General features: G+C 41.4%; 1 protein-coding gene across 8 annotated transcripts in view; it reads left to right on the forward strand.

Moving 5' to 3' along the window:
• Positions 1-21,571, forward strand: part of PTPRZ1 (protein tyrosine phosphatase receptor type Z1) — a 656,962-nt gene that overhangs the window by 409,873 nt on the left and 225,518 nt on the right. For 2 of the 8 annotated variants that reach the window (XM_078680707.1, XM_078680718.1), the window contains exons 11-14: positions 13,374-13,420; positions 16,571-16,642; positions 16,765-17,713; positions 19,598-20,203. In XM_078680707.1, the coding sequence (XP_078536833.1) occupies positions 13,374-13,420; positions 16,571-16,642; positions 16,765-17,713; positions 19,598-20,203 (1,674 nt within the window). Of the gene's footprint in view, positions 1-13,373; positions 13,421-16,570; positions 16,643-16,764; positions 20,204-21,571 lie in introns of all 8 variants that reach the window. The other 6 variants (XM_078680734.1, XM_078680743.1, XM_078680698.1 and 3 more) reach the window with 6 other exon arrangements.

Below are 21,571 nucleotides of genomic sequence, written 5' to 3' on the forward strand. Positions count from 1 at the left end.
CTCAATGGTAGACCGAATGTCTCAAGGGACATTGGCTTCTACTGTGGACTTCTGGAGGGCCCACATAGGACACCAGAAGCAAGTGACCTCCTCACCAAGCACTGTCAAGTAAACACGATTCATCTGTTTGTCACTATGTGACAATAGGTGGACCCGCTCCTATTGCATAGACCTTCAGATAGTTTTCAGTCTACATTCTACAAGAAGAAGCCGGGCCTGATATACATTCGGAGGGAATGAAAGATCTTGCGTTGTGTAGAGGGAGTGCTAAAACCAGTTTAGACATCGCCAGTGACGTTTCCTCCATCTTTGAAATAGCACGGTGGTGGGTATATCAGTGCTGGATTTTTTTGCTGAATTTATCAATTACTCCAGAAATGGAATGATTTACTTCTGCCACTGAAGTCTAAATCAGGTTTGAGGTTAGTTATCGCTCTCTCTTCCTCCGCGAGTGCATTTAACGCCAAAGCATTATAAAACTGTAGATCAAGTCAACTGGGGACATGCAGGTCTTTTCCAATTAGAAGACAATGTCTTGTCCATTGAGCAACTGTGACTGTTTTTGTATTTATCTAAAACATCGCAGGCTGTGTATAGCTGTGGAATGATATAATCAACCAATTCGCCTCATGCACATGGTAGACTAGGCACCTAACTTCACCTTTTTAGTAAAGAATCCTGTGCAGTGATTTCAAGCATCAGTCTCTACTTAGGCCCTCATTATAATTGGCCTGTTAATTCTCATGGGCCTGGTAACTGAGGAACATGGAAACCTAGCTGCTGAGTGGTATTCCACCTTGAGATTTCAATAGTTGCAAGCAGGAAAAGTCTCCATATGTAAAAACGTGTGAGAATCAGCCTGGTAAGTTTGATTACTGTATGTTATTGCTCAAAAATGCATATTTCATTTTATTTACCCATCCTGTAAAATATCAGGACCACTGATAAAGGTAAATCTGGGGTGGGAAAATAGCTCAGATTATTCTGGGCCTGTCATAATGATGGCCATAATGTGGAGACTTTGTCATTTACAGACTACATCATTGGATTCGTATTCTACTTGGTATGTATTAAGGATGCTAGGGAGAAAGCTTCTATGACCACTTCCCTCTAAAACAACTACGAAAACCTCTGTACTGCTTACACACCATACTACCGGACTGACCTGTTTAGTAAATGTACTTGTAATGAAGCATTTCTATTACAAATGATGTATGGTATTATAAAAAGGGAGTGGAGTGTTTATATTTATCCATGGTGAAGGTGATGTTTAATAAATGGTACATTAAAGTAAATACAAGCCCCTTTACACAAATGTCCTTTCTTTACAAGGGGAAGGAAATGGTTTGCTTAGAATTACACAGTGTTTTGTCATGTTTCAAAGAAGGATCTCCATATTCCCATCTTAGCCACTTAGCCACCACACCACAGTTCCCCCAATACTTGTCAATAATATTTTAAGCAGTTATGACTAGGCCTTAGTGTTTATGTTGCACAATAGGCCACAGTGTAGTTGTAGAAAATGTGCAACCCTGAACCAATCAGAAGCCATGAAATGCCATCACCCTTTTGCTTTAGATCTTTGATGCTGGAACACCAGGTAATATGATTTGTCTATTTCCTTGTCTGTTAACTCGTTTTATTTGCACTTGAAAGTGTTTCAATAAAATTCTGCCTTCAGTTTGCCTTATATTTTAACATGAGAGGTTTTTACTAAAATTAGTTTTTCATTTACGGTCAGGGCACTAATGTAGTGAGAGAACTAATGATCATAAGGATGATAAATAGGGATAATATCACAATAGATACCCTACATTATTATATCATGAACAAACACAGCATCAGTAATGTCCCATATGATCCCTAAAATATATTACATCTCAATTGCCTAGGCAGATTCCAGATGTTAATGATATCTCAATTAATCTGTAGTGAGACTTAACTTTTTGACTTATGTGGATCCCCACTTGAATCCGAGGACCCCCACTGAATCAATACAGAAAGCAAGGGTCTCCCAAATGACAAAATGGACTCAGGGGACCCTACCTAAGTAAGCTGGATGATTTGAAACACAAAACAATACACACAATTATGGAAAAAAACATTCATCAAAGAAATAGACTAATGATGAAGTCATTTTTTAAATTCACAAACATAAAATCAGTTTAAATTTTAATGGGACTGTCATAGCTTTTCTAATACCAAGTTCATTTTTAGCCTCCATTTTCATATTCCTTCACAATTATAGAACGTCTTAAAATGTTCAGTTTACATTTTGCTTTTTTGTTATATACACGTTTTTAATCTGTTAATATTATTTAATACTCTAAGCAGTTTTAGACCCCTTGAATAGGCGTTGCGGACCCCCAGGGGTCCCCAGACCACAAGATAAAAATCACTGATCTATAATAACCATGAATTATATTTGTGATGGTATCCCAAAAGAGCTACAACACTACCAATATCCCAGTAGATCCCAAATATGATTGATACCCCTAACAGTTCTCAAAATCTCATATATTTTCATTGATTCCTATCACTCCCAAACTTCAGTAATACCCCAATGGGTATTTGCTATCAATAATACCCTACTAGAAAATCAACATTGATAATATTTCAATTGATGCTCAATATCTGTAATATCCCAATGGATGCCTATCACGTACAGTAGCTCAGTTGGATTATAGCATGTTACATCGCATGCTATTACATCGCAATCTATTACAACATGGTCATTACACCAACCGCATTGTTAGAACGCGATACCGTTACATCACAAGTCATTAGATCGACTTGCAGTAGGGGGCGCGCTGGACTTAGGAATAGTATAATTTACTATTTCAACTTCAGCGTGTGCAACAGTAGGGAAAGTGTTGAAATTGTAAATTATACTATTCCTTAGGTTAGAGCACCCGCTACAGCAAATCGATCTAATGACTGTTAAAGGCATCGCGTTCTCACAACGCGGTTGTTGTAATGACCATGTTGTAAAAGGAACGCAATGTAATGGCAGCGTTGTAAACGCTCTTTCCCCTCAGTTGATTGTCAAGATCAATAATATTCCAATATATCCTAAACTTAGAAACTATCTCAATGATCTCAAACACTGATAATATCATAATGGATGTCCTAAATCCTCTATGTGGATTAATACCACTAAGTGAATTCAGGTTGCTCCAAATGTGAATGGCAGACTTGGTTCTGAAAGAGAATACTCTTCTTATGTCTGCTGAAAGCCACCGCTCAGAAGTAGACTTTGAAAAATGGACAGCACCCTTCAACATTAAATACACAATATAAAATAGATGATGTCTCAGAATTTGTTAAATCACATTTAACAGTATCATGATTGTTTTCCCAATAAATACATAGACAAGAGACTCCGTGTCTTCAGTTTTCTGTCCTTTATTCAGTTTTTCATTTTCTTTAAAAAAATCGCTGATAGCCAACGTGTTTCGTCCGTGACCGGACTTCTTCAGGGCTGAATAGGACATATAGTTTTCAGGTTCATAAATAGTTGAATAGTAAGTATCCAGTTGAGAATAGGATTTATAAAGTAGTCCTTTCTTATTAGGGAGTATTGGTAATTCGAAATAGAGTCATGGATCGGTGTAACAGGGGTTCTATTCAGGCCAAGGTAAGCCCAAATAACACCGCATCGACGAGCGTAACAAAAAAGGTCTTCTGGTTCAACCGCTCAGAAGTACAATTCTGAAAATGCACTTCCAATGCTCAATTGAAATATTTTGTGGCTGTTTGTTTGAAGGTAATCTTTGTGGCACGTTTTGTCCTCTCAAATCCCCTATTGCCTCTAAGTGTCTAACAAAGGCTAGATCTGCCTTTCAACCACAAAGAAAGGCAAATATGTGATTTTATTAAACATGGAACAACTACAACTTGTTCTTATGCTTTTTCAAATCAACTAAGAGGCAAACAAGTCTGTTTACATAAGTACTGTAAAACAATTGTTGTTGCTACGTCAAATCAATGGAACTCACTTAATGGCTGATACTACGCATACTTTGCGACATGTCAATCTGTTAAAAAGTAGTGGGATTACGTTTTATGGAAGATTAATGGATTGGTGGGGCCTGAAACAGTAGGAGATCCTAAACTAATTATGCTGGGGCACTCCCCTAAAATTACTTCAAGATTTGATGCCTTCAACTTCGTGGCGATTGCTTTGGCGAGATTTCAGCTAGCACAACATTGGCTGCAGAAGGACTCACCCAATCCCATGCTTTGGTGGTCAGACTTTGTCATTCTTTGTGGTCTAGTGATGTCGATGCTTCAAACAGATAGACGCAGAACTAAGTTCTTGTGTATCTGGTATCACATTACAGCATGGCTGTATGGTCTTCTATCTGGCTATGACACAGGCACGGATGGCTACTGGATTTCTCCACTGGCATAAAGGCGGCAATATTCGCAGGATGCACTATGCAATACCAATATCAAAAAACTTTATTTCAGCCATAGACCATAAAGGTGCAAATCCAGTAGATTGCATACAGGCAATTCAAAGACCCAAAAAGGAATACACTGGAAACCTAAGGTAAAATACCAGTCATGGTAATGTCTAAAATCAATTTTAAAATTCGAAGAGAATAAATATACATATGGTACCAAGGCAGCAAAGGCCATCGTCTATTCCCATTCAGACGACATGGCCCGCTATGCTGGCTGGATTAAAAGTTATTTACACACTCAGGAATAGTTAAGAAATTTCGAATCTACATAGACCATAGCAGCTAGATTAGTTAGAAAAGTGCACTATAGAGCTGTTCGGCTGAAAAAATGTCAATCTGAACAACGGTCTCAAGTTTTCAGCAAGTGCCTTCTGATTGCCCACATATGCCCCAGAAACTTGGAAACAGAGCAAACAATTGCCGAACTAGTATCCAATCTTAGGATACGAAGGGCTATGGCATAGTGTCAGGTGCCCAGTTGCTTGCAAATCGGCCTCAGCCATTTTCTTCTTGGGCAGGAGTACTTGGGACAAACAAACAAAAATGACGTGGGCAATAGATTCTATTACAAAGGTAAAGCTAGTACAGAACTGGGAAGCTGTGGTTACCTGATGCCAGGAGCCAAGAAAGGGTTCAGAGGAAGGAAACCAAACCTAAACTATATGTAGAGCTTCCTATCCTGGGGTATAGTGATTGTTTAGAAGTAATATTCATATGAACCAGTCAATTTGAAGTGAATAAATTCCATAGTTAGATGACCCCATGAGGGATTGGCAAGAGAGCCTTGTGTTACCCAGTCCCAATAATGCTTCTTAATTGTGCTTTCACTAGGTAACAATAGTGGTTCCTTTGAGGCCCAGTAGCCCTCTAGACCTATCGCACTTAGCAGAGATTTCAAATTATGGATCCACCAATCTTCCTAGAATGATTGAATGCAATGAGGGCAGCAGCATACGAAGACAACTCAGGGGTGGACCTTGCACACAGCCAAAACTGTAAGGGGCGTAGCTTAGCCTTCTCGGTGACGGAAGCTCTGCCCAAGTGCAACCTTAACGGATGTAACTGTGTGCTCTGTAGTAAAGAGACCAGGGACCTAAAGAAATTGTTCTCAGAAGTCAAAAGGGAATCCATCTTATCAAAGCCCCAGAGTTCGGCACCGTACAGTGTTGAGCCTACTGCGTTGGCCTCATAGATCTGGAGTGGAGCTGCCACCAGTTTGCTAAAGGAGGTGCCTTGTCCTTTTAACAAGGCCCCCACAATTTGCCTGTGTTTGAGAGTCTGTTTGGCTACGTGGGGCTTCCATGAAATATCTTCTGAGATGGTGATACCCAAGTAGTTAAATGTGCTCACTTTCTCCAAGGGGACCCCCCTAAAGATATTTTACCTTTGAATGTCTTTTGGGGGTTAAGCTATAAAAGCTTTGTCTTTGAGGTCTTAACCTCTAGACCCCGGGAATTACAAAAGGTTTTAAAGTGCTAAATGCACTATATTTCTGCTACTAATCTGATCTACTCCTGGTTGTCACCTTAGGGTACAAAGGATTATTATTATTATGCAATTTCTTGAATCAATGACATTGCATATCTTCTGACACACAATGCACTTTATCATTTATACAGCCGTGGCTCTCTTTGTGTGTATCTCACACTGTGTTAAAAAAATAAAGTCACTCACTTATTCGATCTGAATGGCATTGGCGGCTCCTCCGCCTTAGCGGAGGAGCGCCATTCGACTGCTCTCCGAGCAGTGAAAAAAGGAAACAAATGACAATAACGTATTGTTATCATCATTTTCTTTTTCCTACTTGGCTTGTTGTTTCCTAGGGGAGGGGCTAGGCTCTGTGATGCCAGAGCACTGCAGGGGGAGGAGTGGTGACACTCCAAGTGTGCACAACATTTTTACCTGGCCCTCTCAGGCGCCAAAAACAGTCATGCGCACTCGCCATGTTCTCTCTCCAGGCTGCATTACAGCCTGGGTGGAGAACATGCCCCAGACACCCAAGCTTGGTCTGAGCACCGAACTACGGCGCTCAGATCAATGACAATGCTGCATTACAACGTTGTGATTGGTCAGGGAAGCTTGGGAGCCAGGGCGCTTCCTGCTGCCGGACTCGAGACAGGAAGAAGACCAGAAGATGAAGAGAATCGGAGGAGAGTCGGCAGTAACATTGGCCACAGCTAGGTAAGTGTTTGAATTTTTTTATTTTATTGTTTTCATTTCCCCCTCCTACCCCACTCCCCCTCCTTCCCCACCCCACCACCTGACTCCGATAGCAGTCGCTACTGCTGAATGGCACAAACAGATTACTGCCCTTTGTGTGTTTACCTACTTAGTTATCCTAACATACAATCTGCACAGTTTAACCCTATACAGAATTACATTTAAGGACATGAAACATGTATAAGTACTGTTTATTTGTTGTACATAATTTATTTAAATAGTGTGAATACAACTAAAATGCTGCTGAGGGCTGTACACATGTAAAGGATGATTATGGCCATTAAAGTGCGATAGAGAGCTCTTTTGTAATAGCAATGGAACTGGGAGTACGTATAAAGATCAATGAGGTACTCTTAATGCAGGGGTAATTGTGCAAGCCTTATATGCTGTGGGCTGTTTTGTGGTCCTTGATGCTGAGAGGTATTACGCTGACATCAGTTTGTCTTCTTTTTGCTCTTTTTGATATCCAGACTGGCTGTGACTCATAGAGGCATCTACTTTTATATGCAGTGTAGTTGATGCATTTGTTTTTAAAGTTTAAGCAACCCTGGATTGGCAGGTAACACAGGCCCTTGTACTTGTTTTACACATTCATAATGTGGTAAAGCCAAAGAGTTTTGCTTCCTCCTTCACTCTAGCTGGTGCCCATTTCAAAGCCTAGCACCACGTCCTGGACCTTTCACCTCTGGTGGCCTTCTGGAATTTCTGAGCAAGCAGTTGCCCGCTAGTGCTGATCTTAGGTACTTGCAAGGAACATAAGACCCAAACAGTCTTTAAGGTAGTCAAGAACATTGCCCAAATACTTTGTGAGCCAGCATTGCTACTTTGAGCATAGTTTTCTGTGGTGTTGGCCATCAAAGAGGCCTCCGGTGAGAAATACTGGGAGGTTTGGCAAGGTTTGGCACAGTCCTTGAGTTGTGATTATTTATTAACCTGTTAACCAATTTTGTAGGCAGTCCTGGAAACATAATTTACAAGTCTCTAGTTTGGACCAGTAATTGGTCTACTCAACTTGCACGTGCTCTTTTAATCCTTTCTACCAAAAGAGCCTGCATTCTATGACGCTAACTGAAATAATACCTACAGCTTTATCAGACTCTGTTAAAGTTGGTGTGCCATACAGAAATGCACCTAAGGTGGTTCTTAGAATCTTTACTAATTTTAGAGTGAGAATCTGGAATTCATAATGATTTGAATTCCAGGTCCATCTCGTCTAGAATGCTGCTATGACTAAGAGTTTTCAAAGTTGCATAATCCAAGACCTGCCTCGTCTCATAATTATTTAAACTACAGGAAGTTAGACAAGTGCATCCCTCACTATATTTTAAAAGAAAATGAGGTGCAGCATCAGCATTCTTTTGTGGCAGTGCAATCCTTGTCCTGCTGCCACTATGGGCCACTCAGTTAAGTATACAAAAGGTGATTGATGAAATACTTCATTTATTCTCAGCCACTGGTAGTTGCTCTGGCCGCATTGTTATTTTCCACACCAAGCCACCTCAGCTTGGACTCAGCTATATAGCCTATATGCAAATCAACCTTGACCCTGTTCCAATGAGAATAGGGTCAAGGTTTATTTGAGCCTGGTTCTCCCTGAACAAGCAACTCAGGACCAGTTTTGCTCTTCTTATGGGCTCCTCAGCCAGGTCTATCTTGGTTCCAGTGACAGTGTGCACTGGACACATGTCTGGCCATACCCGTCCCACTTAGGGCTACATACTAAAGTATATACAAAATGATGGGTGTAATGCTTGAATTAATCTCAGCTGCTGGTAATTACTTGGGCCACATCCCACTCACCACTCAATAGCTGGATACTAGGTACATTGTCCTAAATCCCCCATGCAACGTTTACCTGCTGGCTGGAATCATTTGTGCTTAATCTTCCCACACCCAGTATGGTCCTGGATCCAGGCCCCTTCATGATCATCCCACCATGACATTCACTGTCACAAGCTACCTTGCAATTGTTCCCGGTACACAAATGTAAACAAAATGCTGCAAACACAAGTTATCCAGCATGGGGTAAAGATTTCAGGATATGTCTCTCATTGATTAGCCAAAAAGAAATGCATGCTGGCCCTAGCAACGCTCCTTGGTTCTGGGAAAGATATTACTCTCACTCACTTGTCATACATGTTACACAGAATGCACCCACACCTAACTATGACTCTTTAGCATCAGTTCTATTTTATTTTACTTCAAGGCAAGCCTTTTGCCATTGATCTATCAATTACAGTGGCTATTTAAAGTCAATGAATCTTTTTCATAGCATCCTTTGAGTGGAAGAAACAGCTTTAGTCATCGGCGTAGTTGTATACCCCAGCAACAACAGTGGACCATCTGCACTCTGAAGGGAACAACTCCACCTGTTAATGGATTGTTTGAAGCCAATATATTTTTAATTGAGCATACCAGCCAATGCTAAACTCCTGATCCCATCCCTGAGACCCAGTGCAATGAGAGTAAACCTGGGTCTTAATAAATCCAGATCACTGTCTTCACCAAAATGCACTATATTTACAAATCTGAAGAGAAGGGCTACATCACTACCGGGGTCTGCTAATTCCACCAACCCTCTAATAAGTAGAGTGAGGTAGACATGCTCTTGATAATCCCATAATCTGACCTGAAGGAGGATTCCTGCAAAATGTTAATTGGCAGATTTATAATAATCAACCATTGGAACCAGACACAGTAGAATCAAAGGGCATGCATCCAGTTGGATCACTTCCAATCGTTTACACTTCAAGTGACTGTGAATGGTAAACCATTCGGTGGGTCCACATAGAACGAGCACGATGGACGATGGCGAGCCAGCTATACTGCCTTCCAGACGGGATGAGGCCAGGGCTTGGACGATTGTTTGAAATTGTGGAGATGTGACTTTACTTTCTTCAGCAGTGTGAGTTGTTTCCATTGTGTCTTGGTTTTCATTGTTGCTTTTGTCTTTGAGGAGATTTTCTTCCAGAAACCTCTAAAGATTTAGTGATCATGTGAAATATACATTTGTTTTTTGATATTACCTCTTCCTAAATAACAAAATGTAAATATGTAATCGATTGAAATGTAATGAAAGATATGCTGAACAACTGCCAAGCTATTACAAGCTCTATTCAGAATAATATAATAGTGTTGCACCAAATACCTCTTTCAATATGTCCAAGCAGTTGCCTTGTGTCCCAATAAAGCAACAGAAGTCTCAATCCTTGTATCTCAAACTTGAGAACTTTCCATTTGAGGCAAATTTGTTTATAACCCCCCCCAAAAAATCTAAAAGCAGCAGTGCCATTCCTTAATCCACAAAAACATGATTCAAAATGTTTCATCCTGAATAAATTGAATGGAAACATTATGTTTTAAACTCTTGCACCCAATAGTTTAAAAGCTTATTCCAGAGGGTAACCAAAAGTGTCTGCCATCAAATCTACCAACCTTACTGTTTCTTTAAGAAATATGGGGCATATTATCAACGGCCAGCAATAATTATCGCTGGGCGTTCTTGCCGTGAGAATTGTTATCGCCGGCTATCTCTGGTAATTATCGCCATGCTAGCGCTGTATTAACAACGCATAGCGCAATGGCGATAATTATTCCAGCGATAGCTTGTTTTCCATGGAACATCGCTGGTTTTCCACCGATGTTCCATGGGAAACGGCGATAACCTTGCTGATACGACCCTGTGGTCGTATCAGCATAATCCACCTCCAATATAAAGTATAGGTAAGTCTGCATTTTTGCCAAAAACTAACATCTGCAAAAATGCCTGGGCCTCCTTGTAAATATCGAGATGTGCACATCAGCGATCTTTACAAGGTATTTCTGCCCAGTAACACTCACTTTGCATCTTATTAGAGATGCATAGGGAGGCATCGGGTAATAGGGTGCTAAGATGTGCTAATGCATGTTATCACCCTCTTGTTAATAGGGCGAAAACATTATCTCCGCATTTTTGGCTTTTAAAGCCAAAAAAGCGGAAATAAGAACCTTGATAATATGCAATCCGCCTGAGTGGGACACAAAGTTGAGGGTTTAGTATGTTCCCTACAGTGGTGGGGAGCACACTGTGTTCTTTAAATACCCCTCACACACCAAAAGGGCCCTTGGTGTCATGCTTCATCATAGGGGTCTTCGTATCCCTCTACAGAATGCGGCGTGCTACTAACCAACGGCTTCGCAGGAGCACTGATGTTATCGCTATGTGTGGTGCGTGAGGGTTTAAATGGTAAAGTGAGTGGTAGGGTCAGATGTGAATTGGTACGTGAATGTTAAAAAATACATGACACGTGAGGGCTAGAAATAATTTTAATATACCTCCGTGCTGGTATTGTTAAAAGGGGTGTAGTGGAGGTCTTTTGTATTCAATGTACACAACCTCCTATGTGCGTCGACATGTTTTGAAGCATAAAGCTCTTCTTCAGGACGGGGTGCACAGATCCCCACCTTACTCACATCAAAATGGTATAATGCTATTAGATTAGAGGCACATTATGTGTAAGAATCTAGAAAATAGACTAAATGTGCCTATTATTGGTAACAGGTTTCCAAAGCGTTAGGTCCTGCAATGAGGACCTGGAAAAGAACACAGGGAAAAAAAGGGTACATGGGATATTAAATGGCGATATCCATCATGTCGGAGTAGTGACCTATAAACGTGAATGTACACTCTCTAGACATATATGTCATCCTAATCATTCCGGTGCAGTGCCCTGAAAAAAAGGGGGACAAATACAAGACACATGAATATTAAACATAAAGCACACACTCTATAGTTAATCCACTGGTTGCCGTGGTATTCTGTGGTTGTTGAAAGCTCAAGTTATAAAGGGTATAGGGGGGAAAATGCATACTTGCTGTAACATGGCCAATTGCATCATGAGCCTGTGTGACGGAAGGACCCAGTGCTTATTAGCACTCTGTAGAATAAGCAGATAAAAAAGAGAGACCCACAGCCTTCAGTTAGCGCTGAACAGAGTACTCACTTCGTGGCAGTAGTGAAGCTCTCGTTGCTTTCTGATCGGCTATGCTGTACTTACTACTGAGGCGGTACTACCCCCCCTTTTTTTCAGGGCACTGAACCGGAATGATTAGGATGACATATATGTCTAGAGAGTGTACATTCACTTTTATAGGTCACTACTGCGAAATGATGGACATCGCTATTTAATATCCCATGTACCCTTTTTTTCCCTGTGTTCTTTTCCAGGTCCTCATTGCAGGAACTAACCATTTGGAAACCAGTTACGAATAATATGCGCATTTAGTCTATTTTCTAGATAGATTCTTACACATAATTTGCCTACAATCTAACAGCATTATACCAATTTGATGTTAATAAGGTGGGGATCTGTGCACCCCGTCCTGAAGCAGAAGCTTTACGCTTCAAAACATGTCGACGCACAGAGGAGGTTGTGTACGTTGTATATAAAAGACCTCCACTAAACCCCTTTTAACAATACCAGCACAGAGGTATATTAAAATTATTTCTAGCCCTCACCTGGCAGGTATTTTTTAACATTCACGTACCAATTCACATCTGACCTTACCACTCACTCTACCATTTAAACCCTCACGCACCAGACATAGCGATTACATCAGTGCTCCTGCGTAGCCGTTGGTTAGTAGCACGCCGTATTCCGTAGAGGGATGCGAAAACACCTATGATGAAGCATGACACCAAGGGCCCTTTTGGTGTGTGTGGGGTATTTAAAGAACACAGTGTGCTCCCCACCACTGTAGGGAACATACAAAAACCTCAACCTTGTGTCCCACTCAGGCGGATTCCTTTTGTTTTGTTAACTATAGTCGGGGAGATCGAATCCACTTGTGTGTCCGTGTGGACACGTACTCTCCACTCCCCTTTTGTTATATATAGCCTTGATAATATGCCCCTAAATTCTGGTATCCTCCCGGCGTGAATGCCCTTCACTGTTCTGGTGCTTTGGGCTGAAGAGAACCACGACTGAGCAATTTGAAGTCAGCTTTCCCATTCACCAGCATTAGCACTATTGACTGGCACAGCTCTCAAACTGAAAACGAGAAAGATCAAATTGTACTCAAAGAGAGGGAGAGGACAGCTCAGTGCAGCTCTGCTACTTCCTGGTTCACCATATGCAAACAGTCCTCCCCTCCATTTGAAGTCAAAATGGCGATGCTGGCTGTCTACAAGAGCTTGTTTACCTACAGAAGTCTTGCTTCACCTTGCGTAGCAGCCTCCCCACCTGACCGGTGCCTGATTGTTGTATATATGAAAATATTCCAGTGTCATGGCGCCCATGGCAGCAGCTCACTCTACACTCACACAGAAAAGTATGCTAGGTACTAAAATGTCCAGTGTGAGGTCCATTACCATGCTTCTCACGGGATGCTACCAATGGTGAAAAGACAGTCTTATGCAGAACATTCAACCAACCTCTCTATCTAAAATTTCGCAAGACATTGCGATCAAGTGCTTCTGTAATAGCCCCTTGACACCCCTTCCCCGAAAATAAACACAAGCCAGTTTAGATGGATCCTGCACAAAAGGGGGGGGGGGCTTCAAAATCCCAGTATTTGCTCACAATGAGGGTTGTGGAAAGGCATATGATGGTGCTTTCTTGAGATTTTTTTAAGGAATTGAGACATTTGTGATTTTAAGGTAAAAAAGAAAACAATATGATATACTAACAACATTTCTTTTCATAGAGCTTGACCTTTTTTCTGATTTGGAAGAAACAGAAGAAGCTATAGAGGTAATGTGCAATATTACTCTTTACTCAAAGACAAGTAGATGCTGGTTTTAGTTTTAACAGCAGATTTGTAGACTTTCTCAGATGAGGCTGTATGAACAATGTCACTGCTGTGCATGTATCGCGCAAAATATGAATGAAGGTATGAATAGGATGGAAACACAGGCTGAGGGAAGAATGAATGGATAAGGAATGCGAGGATTTGCATAAGTCATTGGATAAGGAAATGCCAGAAACATATGTTCATTATGTAAACTATTCGGTGCCAGTGACCCTCTTCTGACTGTGTTCCATTACTGCTAGTGCTCCTTGGCTCAGGCCCAATGTTACAAAGATTTTGGGTCGGGGTTGAGTCCCTTTCTTGATGCAGCCCCATCGCAAAATCCTTTTTGGTATTTACAAAGTCAATTTGCATGGCTTTGTAACTAAAAGTAGTGCAATGCAGTGCATTGCACTACCTTGCAATACTCTGCTTTAGGTAAGCATTCCATGGGTGGTGAAATGACATTCCTGTGCATCCACCTGTGGATTCCAATGCAAACCCATATTTACAAAGAGACGTAAACATGGGTTTGCGCCAAAATGGTGCGCCTACCTGAAGCTGGCATAACGAGGAGAAACGTTTTGAATTCTCCCTATTGTTGCCTCTATCCATGAGTGCTAAATTCTATATTTATGTCTAAAAGCTTTTGTAAAACTTGTGTTTTTATGTATGTGGAAGTGTTCTTAAATTAACATATTGAAGATTGTTGATGTAATATGAATATAATCCATTGATAGATTTTTCAATGTGAAGTTGATTAAGAACTAAAATGTAAAGTGTAAAGTTTTTGAAAGTTAAGAAAGTATCTAACTTTGGGTTATAAATTGTAAAAATGCATAAAATAAAATAATATTTATTTTTTCTAAAGCAACAGCAAAGGTGTTGTATGTAGTATACAGTGCACATATACAGTTTAATGAACAAAGGTCAGATTGGGGCATAGCAGTGTATCAAATAGTTATCTTTTTATACATATATATGTGTTTGTACAGAGGGAAGATTGGCTTTATTTGGTTTGTAAACCCTGTCCCGTTGGGCAGCGAGGGGTTACTTTCTTTAAGACAGAAGTTCTGCACTCTCTACTTGAATCAATGCAGTGCAGCAACTTTGCCTTCTGCTCTGTGTTGCGCCACTTCTTTGTAAATATGCCCCAAATTGCTACCTGTTGTTATTGCTGCCTGGGCTCTGCTTCTCCTGGTGTTCTACTGCTGCCTGTGTTCCATTGCTGCCTGAGCTGATGTGGTACTTGTGTTCCATTGTGATTTCTGTGCCATTTTTCTGCAGACTGGAACTGCTACCAGTGCTCTTCTTCTCCCAGTAGTCCATTGCTGCCTTGGTTGATTTGCCGCGTACGTTCTTTTGTTGCTGGTGTTGAGTTGCTCCAAGAGATGTGTTGCCGAAGTATCCCACATCTGCCTTTGTTTTGTGGAGTACACCAATGAATATGGCAGCAGGCTTAACAGAGTCCCTTACTATATTTAACTTGAGTGGTCACAAACTTAAACGAACATAGTATTGTTAGAAGAACACTTCAGTGCTTTCCACAACGGATGTGTATGGTTTCCAGTAAACCATAGGCGGTTGAGTGAAACTCATGAATTTGACGCATCTTTTTAAGTGGTATTGTAGAAAAGTAACTCAATGTGGATTTAAGTTTTCATATTTGATATTCGATATGATGGCGGGGTGGAACATGGCAACATACAACTTTATCTATGGTTGAAATCCCTTGCACTGAGTCTTGTAAATGAGATTTAAACATGGTGATCAAAAGTGGTGAGGGTGGGGGGGAAGAGACGGGAAAAAAACAGAAATCCAGAAAGAAACAAGGGCCTTGGTAATAGCAATACAATTGCTGCAGTCCACAACCCTTCAACGCGCCATTAAGCGTGTAGCAATACAGTGTATCCATGTTGTTTTAGTGTAATCCGTAGCCTTAGAGTACTAAAGGCCCTATTTACATAATGAGATGGGAAACAGTACCTCCTGGGTGCAGTGCGAGGCCATGGCCAAACATTGGCCAGTAACTTCTTGTTTTTGTCTTTAGCATCCTTGTAGACATGTATGAAACCGCAATTGACACAGAGGCCCACATTACAAGTGGTGTGTTATTGGATGAGATAATTACCTGATCCAACCAAATCTTTCACGAGGTGTTTGAAATTTATTGGGAGCTACAATTATTGACTTACTTGAGTTATTGGCGAATAACATGGAGATTTTGGTGCTTACCTCACCAAAATTTTAATGTTCCAGGGATTCATATTTTTCCCTAGTTACTTTCGGCAGGATCAGTCACCCAAAATGTATTTGAGGAAAATTGCAGGGGTGCGGTGTTTGCATCAATACTCATAATTCCTTTATGTATGGTAAAAGAAGTTACTGCATATACCTGAATTTGACAGACCACTCGTAAAGATGGTCAGATTGGGTTACTATCGCTATGACTGCTTCCTGGCCACTGCTGCTGCTTGCTTGCTGTCAACATAGGTTACAAGTCAAATGATGTTATAGATCGAATGATCAACAAAGAAAAATTACAATGAACCGTGTGCAAGTACAAGCACTCAGGGTTCTGTGCAGGGATCGGCATGTTTGCGATGCCTTTAAACCAGCACCAGTTTGATCTGAATGCAAACTCAAGCAGTTGGAGCGCTATTGCAAATTTCCAGGTTTCTTTATCTTTTCCTGGTTAACCATGATGACAAAGGTGGAGATGCTCAACAGCAAAGTACAATTAAGGATCCATTTTCTCTCTGCTCTGGAAAGTATCCCGTGTCCTACCGAATCAAACATGGCTGCCATGTTTGAAAAATGGAATGGCACCTACTGAGCAATTCTAAACACAAATTTGTCAATAAATTATTTTTGATTGGAACGCTAGGGGATTGGGATTTGTAATCATTGGCTAGTCTTTTACATTTTAGCAGCCACTTACAAATGTTTGTCTTTCTCGTAAATGTTTGCTTTTCGCATAAGTATAATGGTGCTTCGCTTGGTTCAACATGAAATACTTGTTGCCATTTGGTCATAGATTCAATATATCTGAATAGTGGATCATTTTCTGGAAACGAAACTAATAGAGTTGTAGCCATGTTATTGTCTCATAGGTTATTTGCTGCTCTTTTCTCCATCGCGAAGAGAAACTTATTAAAAAAGACCAAAGAAATGGAGTAACATCTGTGAGTCTAAACAACAACGGTGGTGGCTTTTTGGGTGTTATTTTACTTTAAGCTCTGTCCTGTTTGCTTGCTGTCTCCATCCTCCATAGTCTTTAACTGTAGTGCTTTGCTCTGGCTTTTAGGAGGAAGACCCGGAAGAGGAGCACGAAGACAGCGATTTGACTGAAGTAAAAAACAGTGCTGACAACCAAATATGGGTTCAGGAGCCAGCTCATACAACGCCGCGATCATTGCAAGAAAAGACGGGGACAGAAACAAGCCTAGATCATGCAGTGGACAATCCAATCACAGTGAGCGCATTCGATATTGATGGTGAATTAGAAGAAAGCGCTCCTCCTACCTCCACGCTTTCAGTTCCAATTGCAGGTCATGATAATGCTGATCCGATGGATTCGAAAGAACAAATGTTAACTGCAGTAACAACCTCCAAGGTCATGGATGTGCAAGCTACAGGTGTTGTACCTTATAGAAACATCTCCTATGCAACCAAAGATCTTTCTGAAGATGGTGCGCGTGGTCCTCCAGTAACTGAACAGCAGGAAATTACCACCGCTCAGCAAAGAGAATTTTTATCAGCAGGTAATTGGCCTGATCAAAGCCATGAAGTCTTTCCTGATGTTACTCCAACAGTCTCCTCTACGACGTTTCAGCAGGAGGAGGTTTCACAGGAAAACTCACTTGCTTCACAAAGTCCAGACACAACCATGAGTGAAGTCACCCAAGGTTACCCAAAAGATGTTTCAAAAGATTTAACTTCATCTAGAGAGGAAGATCGCAGAATGGATGCTGGTGAGGTGTTTGTTGATGTCACAAATGAAACAGCTGCTTCTAGTTTGGCCTCAGATGGTGCGCAGGTGAATGAAACTAGTCATACTGGCCCTACCACAAGCTATTCTGCTGCTTCTGCTTTGCTGCAAGATACACTGGTTGCTGGTGCAGATATGCCACAGTATTCTACTTCCACATTTTTCCCTACTGAGTTGGCATCTCATTCTGTTGCAACAACTTCTGGAAAAAATGCCGCTACCGCCAGTGAAGGCATCTCGCAGACTTCCCAACCAGTTTCCAATGGTGAGATTCCTATTCACCCTTCCTACGCTAATGAGGCACTCCTTCTGCTCACCCCTTTATTGTCCGACACTCAGTTCCGCCATGCCTCACCTGCCTCCCCAAGTCTTGCTGCGGTCCTGCATGCCACATCTGTACTTCCCAGTGTTGATGTGTCACTTGAACCCACGTTGTCATCCTCTGGTGACATACTTTTGCTTCCATTTCCCTCTGCTTCCTTTGGTGGTAAATTGCACCATGTGTTTACAGTTTCTGAAATGCTTTTCAAGAGTACATCGGCCATTATGAGTGACACCGTGCCCCTGCATGCATCTTTGGCATGGACTGACAGTGGTACCTTGATTCAGTCACGGGGCGCTCCGCTAGCTGATGTGATCTCACATCAGCTTCCTCTTGTGGCTCCCGAAATATTGACGTCTCCTCATGAGACCAGCTCACTTCATGAAATGAGCGTGGTTCCTCAAGTTGAGACGTATGGGACGGATGTCAAAATGCATGCGCCTTCCACAGTTGGCGGACTCATTTACCCTGTGTCTCGTGATGTGGCATTACTTCACAATGTTCCTGCTTCTGATGACTCTTCAACACTGGTGCATGATTCTATTGGTGTATTGCATGAGGGCTTGTTTCCTAGCAAAGCTAACAATGAACTGGTGCATAGAACTTCTGTAGTGTTGCAAGACCGTGCTTTGTTTCAACCTACACGCTCTGTGCCTGTCGCTGGGGATCTGACTGACACTTTTTCTGGCAGTGGGTTCTTTTTGTCTGATTTATCTGATTCTAATACAGGTGAAAGGCTCTCCTCAGAACCAGTGTTTAATGATGTTGCTAAACTAATGCCTAGAAATGACACTGAGGATGACCTGAAAAATAACCCCTCCTCTGGTGACCTTGAAATGTCTTCATCTGATTCCGAAAATGAAGTAATTAAGATTGATTTATCATTATTTAAAACCCCAGTTCCTATTTCCAGAACAAAAGGAACCCTTGAACTGCTGCTTGCTCTTCCCACAGCTAAGATTTCTGGTCATGATATCAGTATGTCTTCTGAATATCTGTCGTCAGTGGCGTACGTGCATGCTGCATCTCCAACCGCTGCTGATGCTGTGCTTGAGTCTATGCTTACTGCAGTTTCACACCGTGCTGCTTCTCCTGCTTGTAACATTTTATCTGCCTCAACTCTGCCGCTTGCATTTGAGCTCTCCGCTTCTTCGAGCCACGACACCCACCATCAATTGTTCTTTACAAGCTCAGGTCTTGGCACGCCACATATAAATATTCCTACTGTGTCCACTGATTCATTGACAAGTGACACCACAGGGGTCGCTTCTAAGGGAGCCAGTTTTGACCAAGGTTTGCATCATAGAGCCCCAAATTCAGTGAGGAGTCAAACAACATTGTCTTCTACTGTTGAGCCATCAACTATGGACATAGTGCCCCATAAGCCTAGTATTTCCACGGTTTCTCTTTACGCTGTCACTGCATTAGCTGCAAATAATGACTACATTCCCCCTGACTTGTTCAGTAGTGAGCATTTAGACTTGAGTGGCCCACAATTGCACAATAATGATAACAGCCAAAACATTTATGTTAAAGATAATCCCTCTTCCTATGAGAATAGCATTCCCACTCCAGGGTTATTTTGGCCAGCATCACCAAATATTGCTACAGTTGTTACTTCAAGTGTTTTCCCAAGCAGCCATGATCTTTCTTTAGTCACCAGCGCTAATGTAAAGAAAGACGTTGCTCCTGCCACTCTAGCCAATGAGAGCAGTGTCTCTAGTCATGATGACGTCTATGTACCAAAAATGCATGTTTCTGTTGCAGCTGTGTCTGAAGACGGTGAGGGCTCAGGTACCTTAACCATGCTATCTGTTTTCTCCAAAGAGTCCTCCGATGCATCACGCCATGCCAGTCCTGATGCTCGCGTGTGGCATTCTGTGGTGGATGACGGTCTGTCTGTTTATGATGCTACCACTTCCACACCACACACAGAAACTCTTGAAAACATAGTAGATGGCCTTATGGTGCATGCCACTGTGGAGAAGGATGAAACTAACCTAACACTAAATGCACATACTGAGCTGTCTCAGGAAGTGAAGACACTGCCAAGTGCTGGCTCAGGCAGTAGGATACAGAATCAGACACCTAACCCTTCAATGGCATCATATGTGCCACCGAAGAGCCCTGGTGGCACTTCCATGCTGGAAGATCATATCCAGGCTACCAACATCCCTTCACAGAATACGTCCGATTCGAAGTGGGTTGCCTTTACAAGCGATGAAGAGAGTGGGTCTGGCCAAGGGACATCAGATAGCCTTAACGACAATGAGACTTCAACAGATTTCAGTTTTTCTGACCCTAATGAGAGAGACCGAGAAACAGAGGGCACAATTGACGCAGGTACTGCAGATCTTACAGATGGATCCAGTAAATCCTCACCCCCGTCCGCTGCTGGTGGAAACTCAGCAGCATTCAACGTTTCTGAGGCAGGTTAGTTGTGGGGTAGTTTAAGGGATGTTGTCAAGTAATGAACATATTCCTGCTATGTTTAATTTATATACAGGGGCAAATGCTGTATAAAGAAATCTTTCTTTTGACAAAACCTTGCAGAACAATTTGTTCCACAAATTAATTGTGGTCTTGAATCAGGCCCTTCTGCAAAGTGATTGCCTACTGGATCTATTTGCATATTAACTCCATAATAAGATAGTGATGCCAAAATCTAAATTTATTTTGGGGTGTTTTCCAGGAGAAAAACCCTCCCTTTCTCCTTAGGATTAACAAATTTATTCCAGCTCCCACAAACCAAAAGATTTGGCTGGCCCAGTAAATTCTAATTGTACTCCAGCACAATTTACAATTCACTGCCTATAGACCTGAGATCAAGTTTTTCAAATTGAAGCTTCTTCTGATTGGCTCTCAGATAGATCCAGAAATTGCAGATTCAATGAAGTGAAGTTAAATCTGCATGTCAGTATTGGGCCTGATTCGTGTAGCTTTCGTAAAACGTGGCATCGAAATCAAATCTAAGCAGGCACTTATACATTGCCAGTGTTGAATGCTCCAGGTTGAAAATGGAGAGAAACATGAAAAGATTTTTTTCTATAAAGAAGGATGTTGTCAAACTCTGATGCTATTTGAACTGGAGATCTATGCAGTCACTTAATGTCCAGTACATTTTTGATACTGTCCAAGCTTCGACAAAGTACGCTAAACAAGCGAAGACAATGAGTCCAATTGAAAACTCTGTATTGTTGGTGACTTGGGTCGTACTTACCATAAACTAGTGATATACCAATTCTGTCATCAGAATCACTCTGCATAAAGGTTATTTTGCAGGGACTTTTTGAAGGATTATGCCTATTGCTCAGTTATATATTTAATAAATCTCAGTGAGCCACATAGCTCCATACAGCAAACACTGTAGGCTGTTCAGATAAAGCAGCCGCCCAACTGATGACGCGGGCAAAATGCTGAAGGATGTCAGCGCCAGCCTAGAATTCTGTTTTGACGTTTAGTGTAGAAATTTGTAGTGTATATCATGGCTACGAAATGTATAGTTTATTGTACTAAAATTGGTTGTGTTGTACCTGTTATTAATCGTAAAGTTATGTGACATGTTCAGTGTATCTCTAGATGAATGTGCAGCTTTCCACTTGACCTATTTCTTTGTTTGGCCGGACTTGCATTCAGATGAATAATTATTCAATTTAGAATTCATGTAATACTTTCCTTTTGTGTCCGATTGTCACACATAACCGGGCAATAAATTACATCTTCAACAATTTTTGATCTCTCAGATGTTAAAAGAAGTAGTTGTATGCTTTACCTCCCGTAAACATATCAGCTTAAATCAGC

The sequence above is a fragment of the Lissotriton helveticus genome, chromosome 1_1 (assembly GCF_964261635.1).
Source record: "Lissotriton helveticus chromosome 1_1, aLisHel1.1, whole genome shotgun sequence".
In the NCBI taxonomy this organism is placed as follows: Eukaryota; Metazoa; Chordata; class Amphibia; order Caudata; family Salamandridae; genus Lissotriton; species Lissotriton helveticus.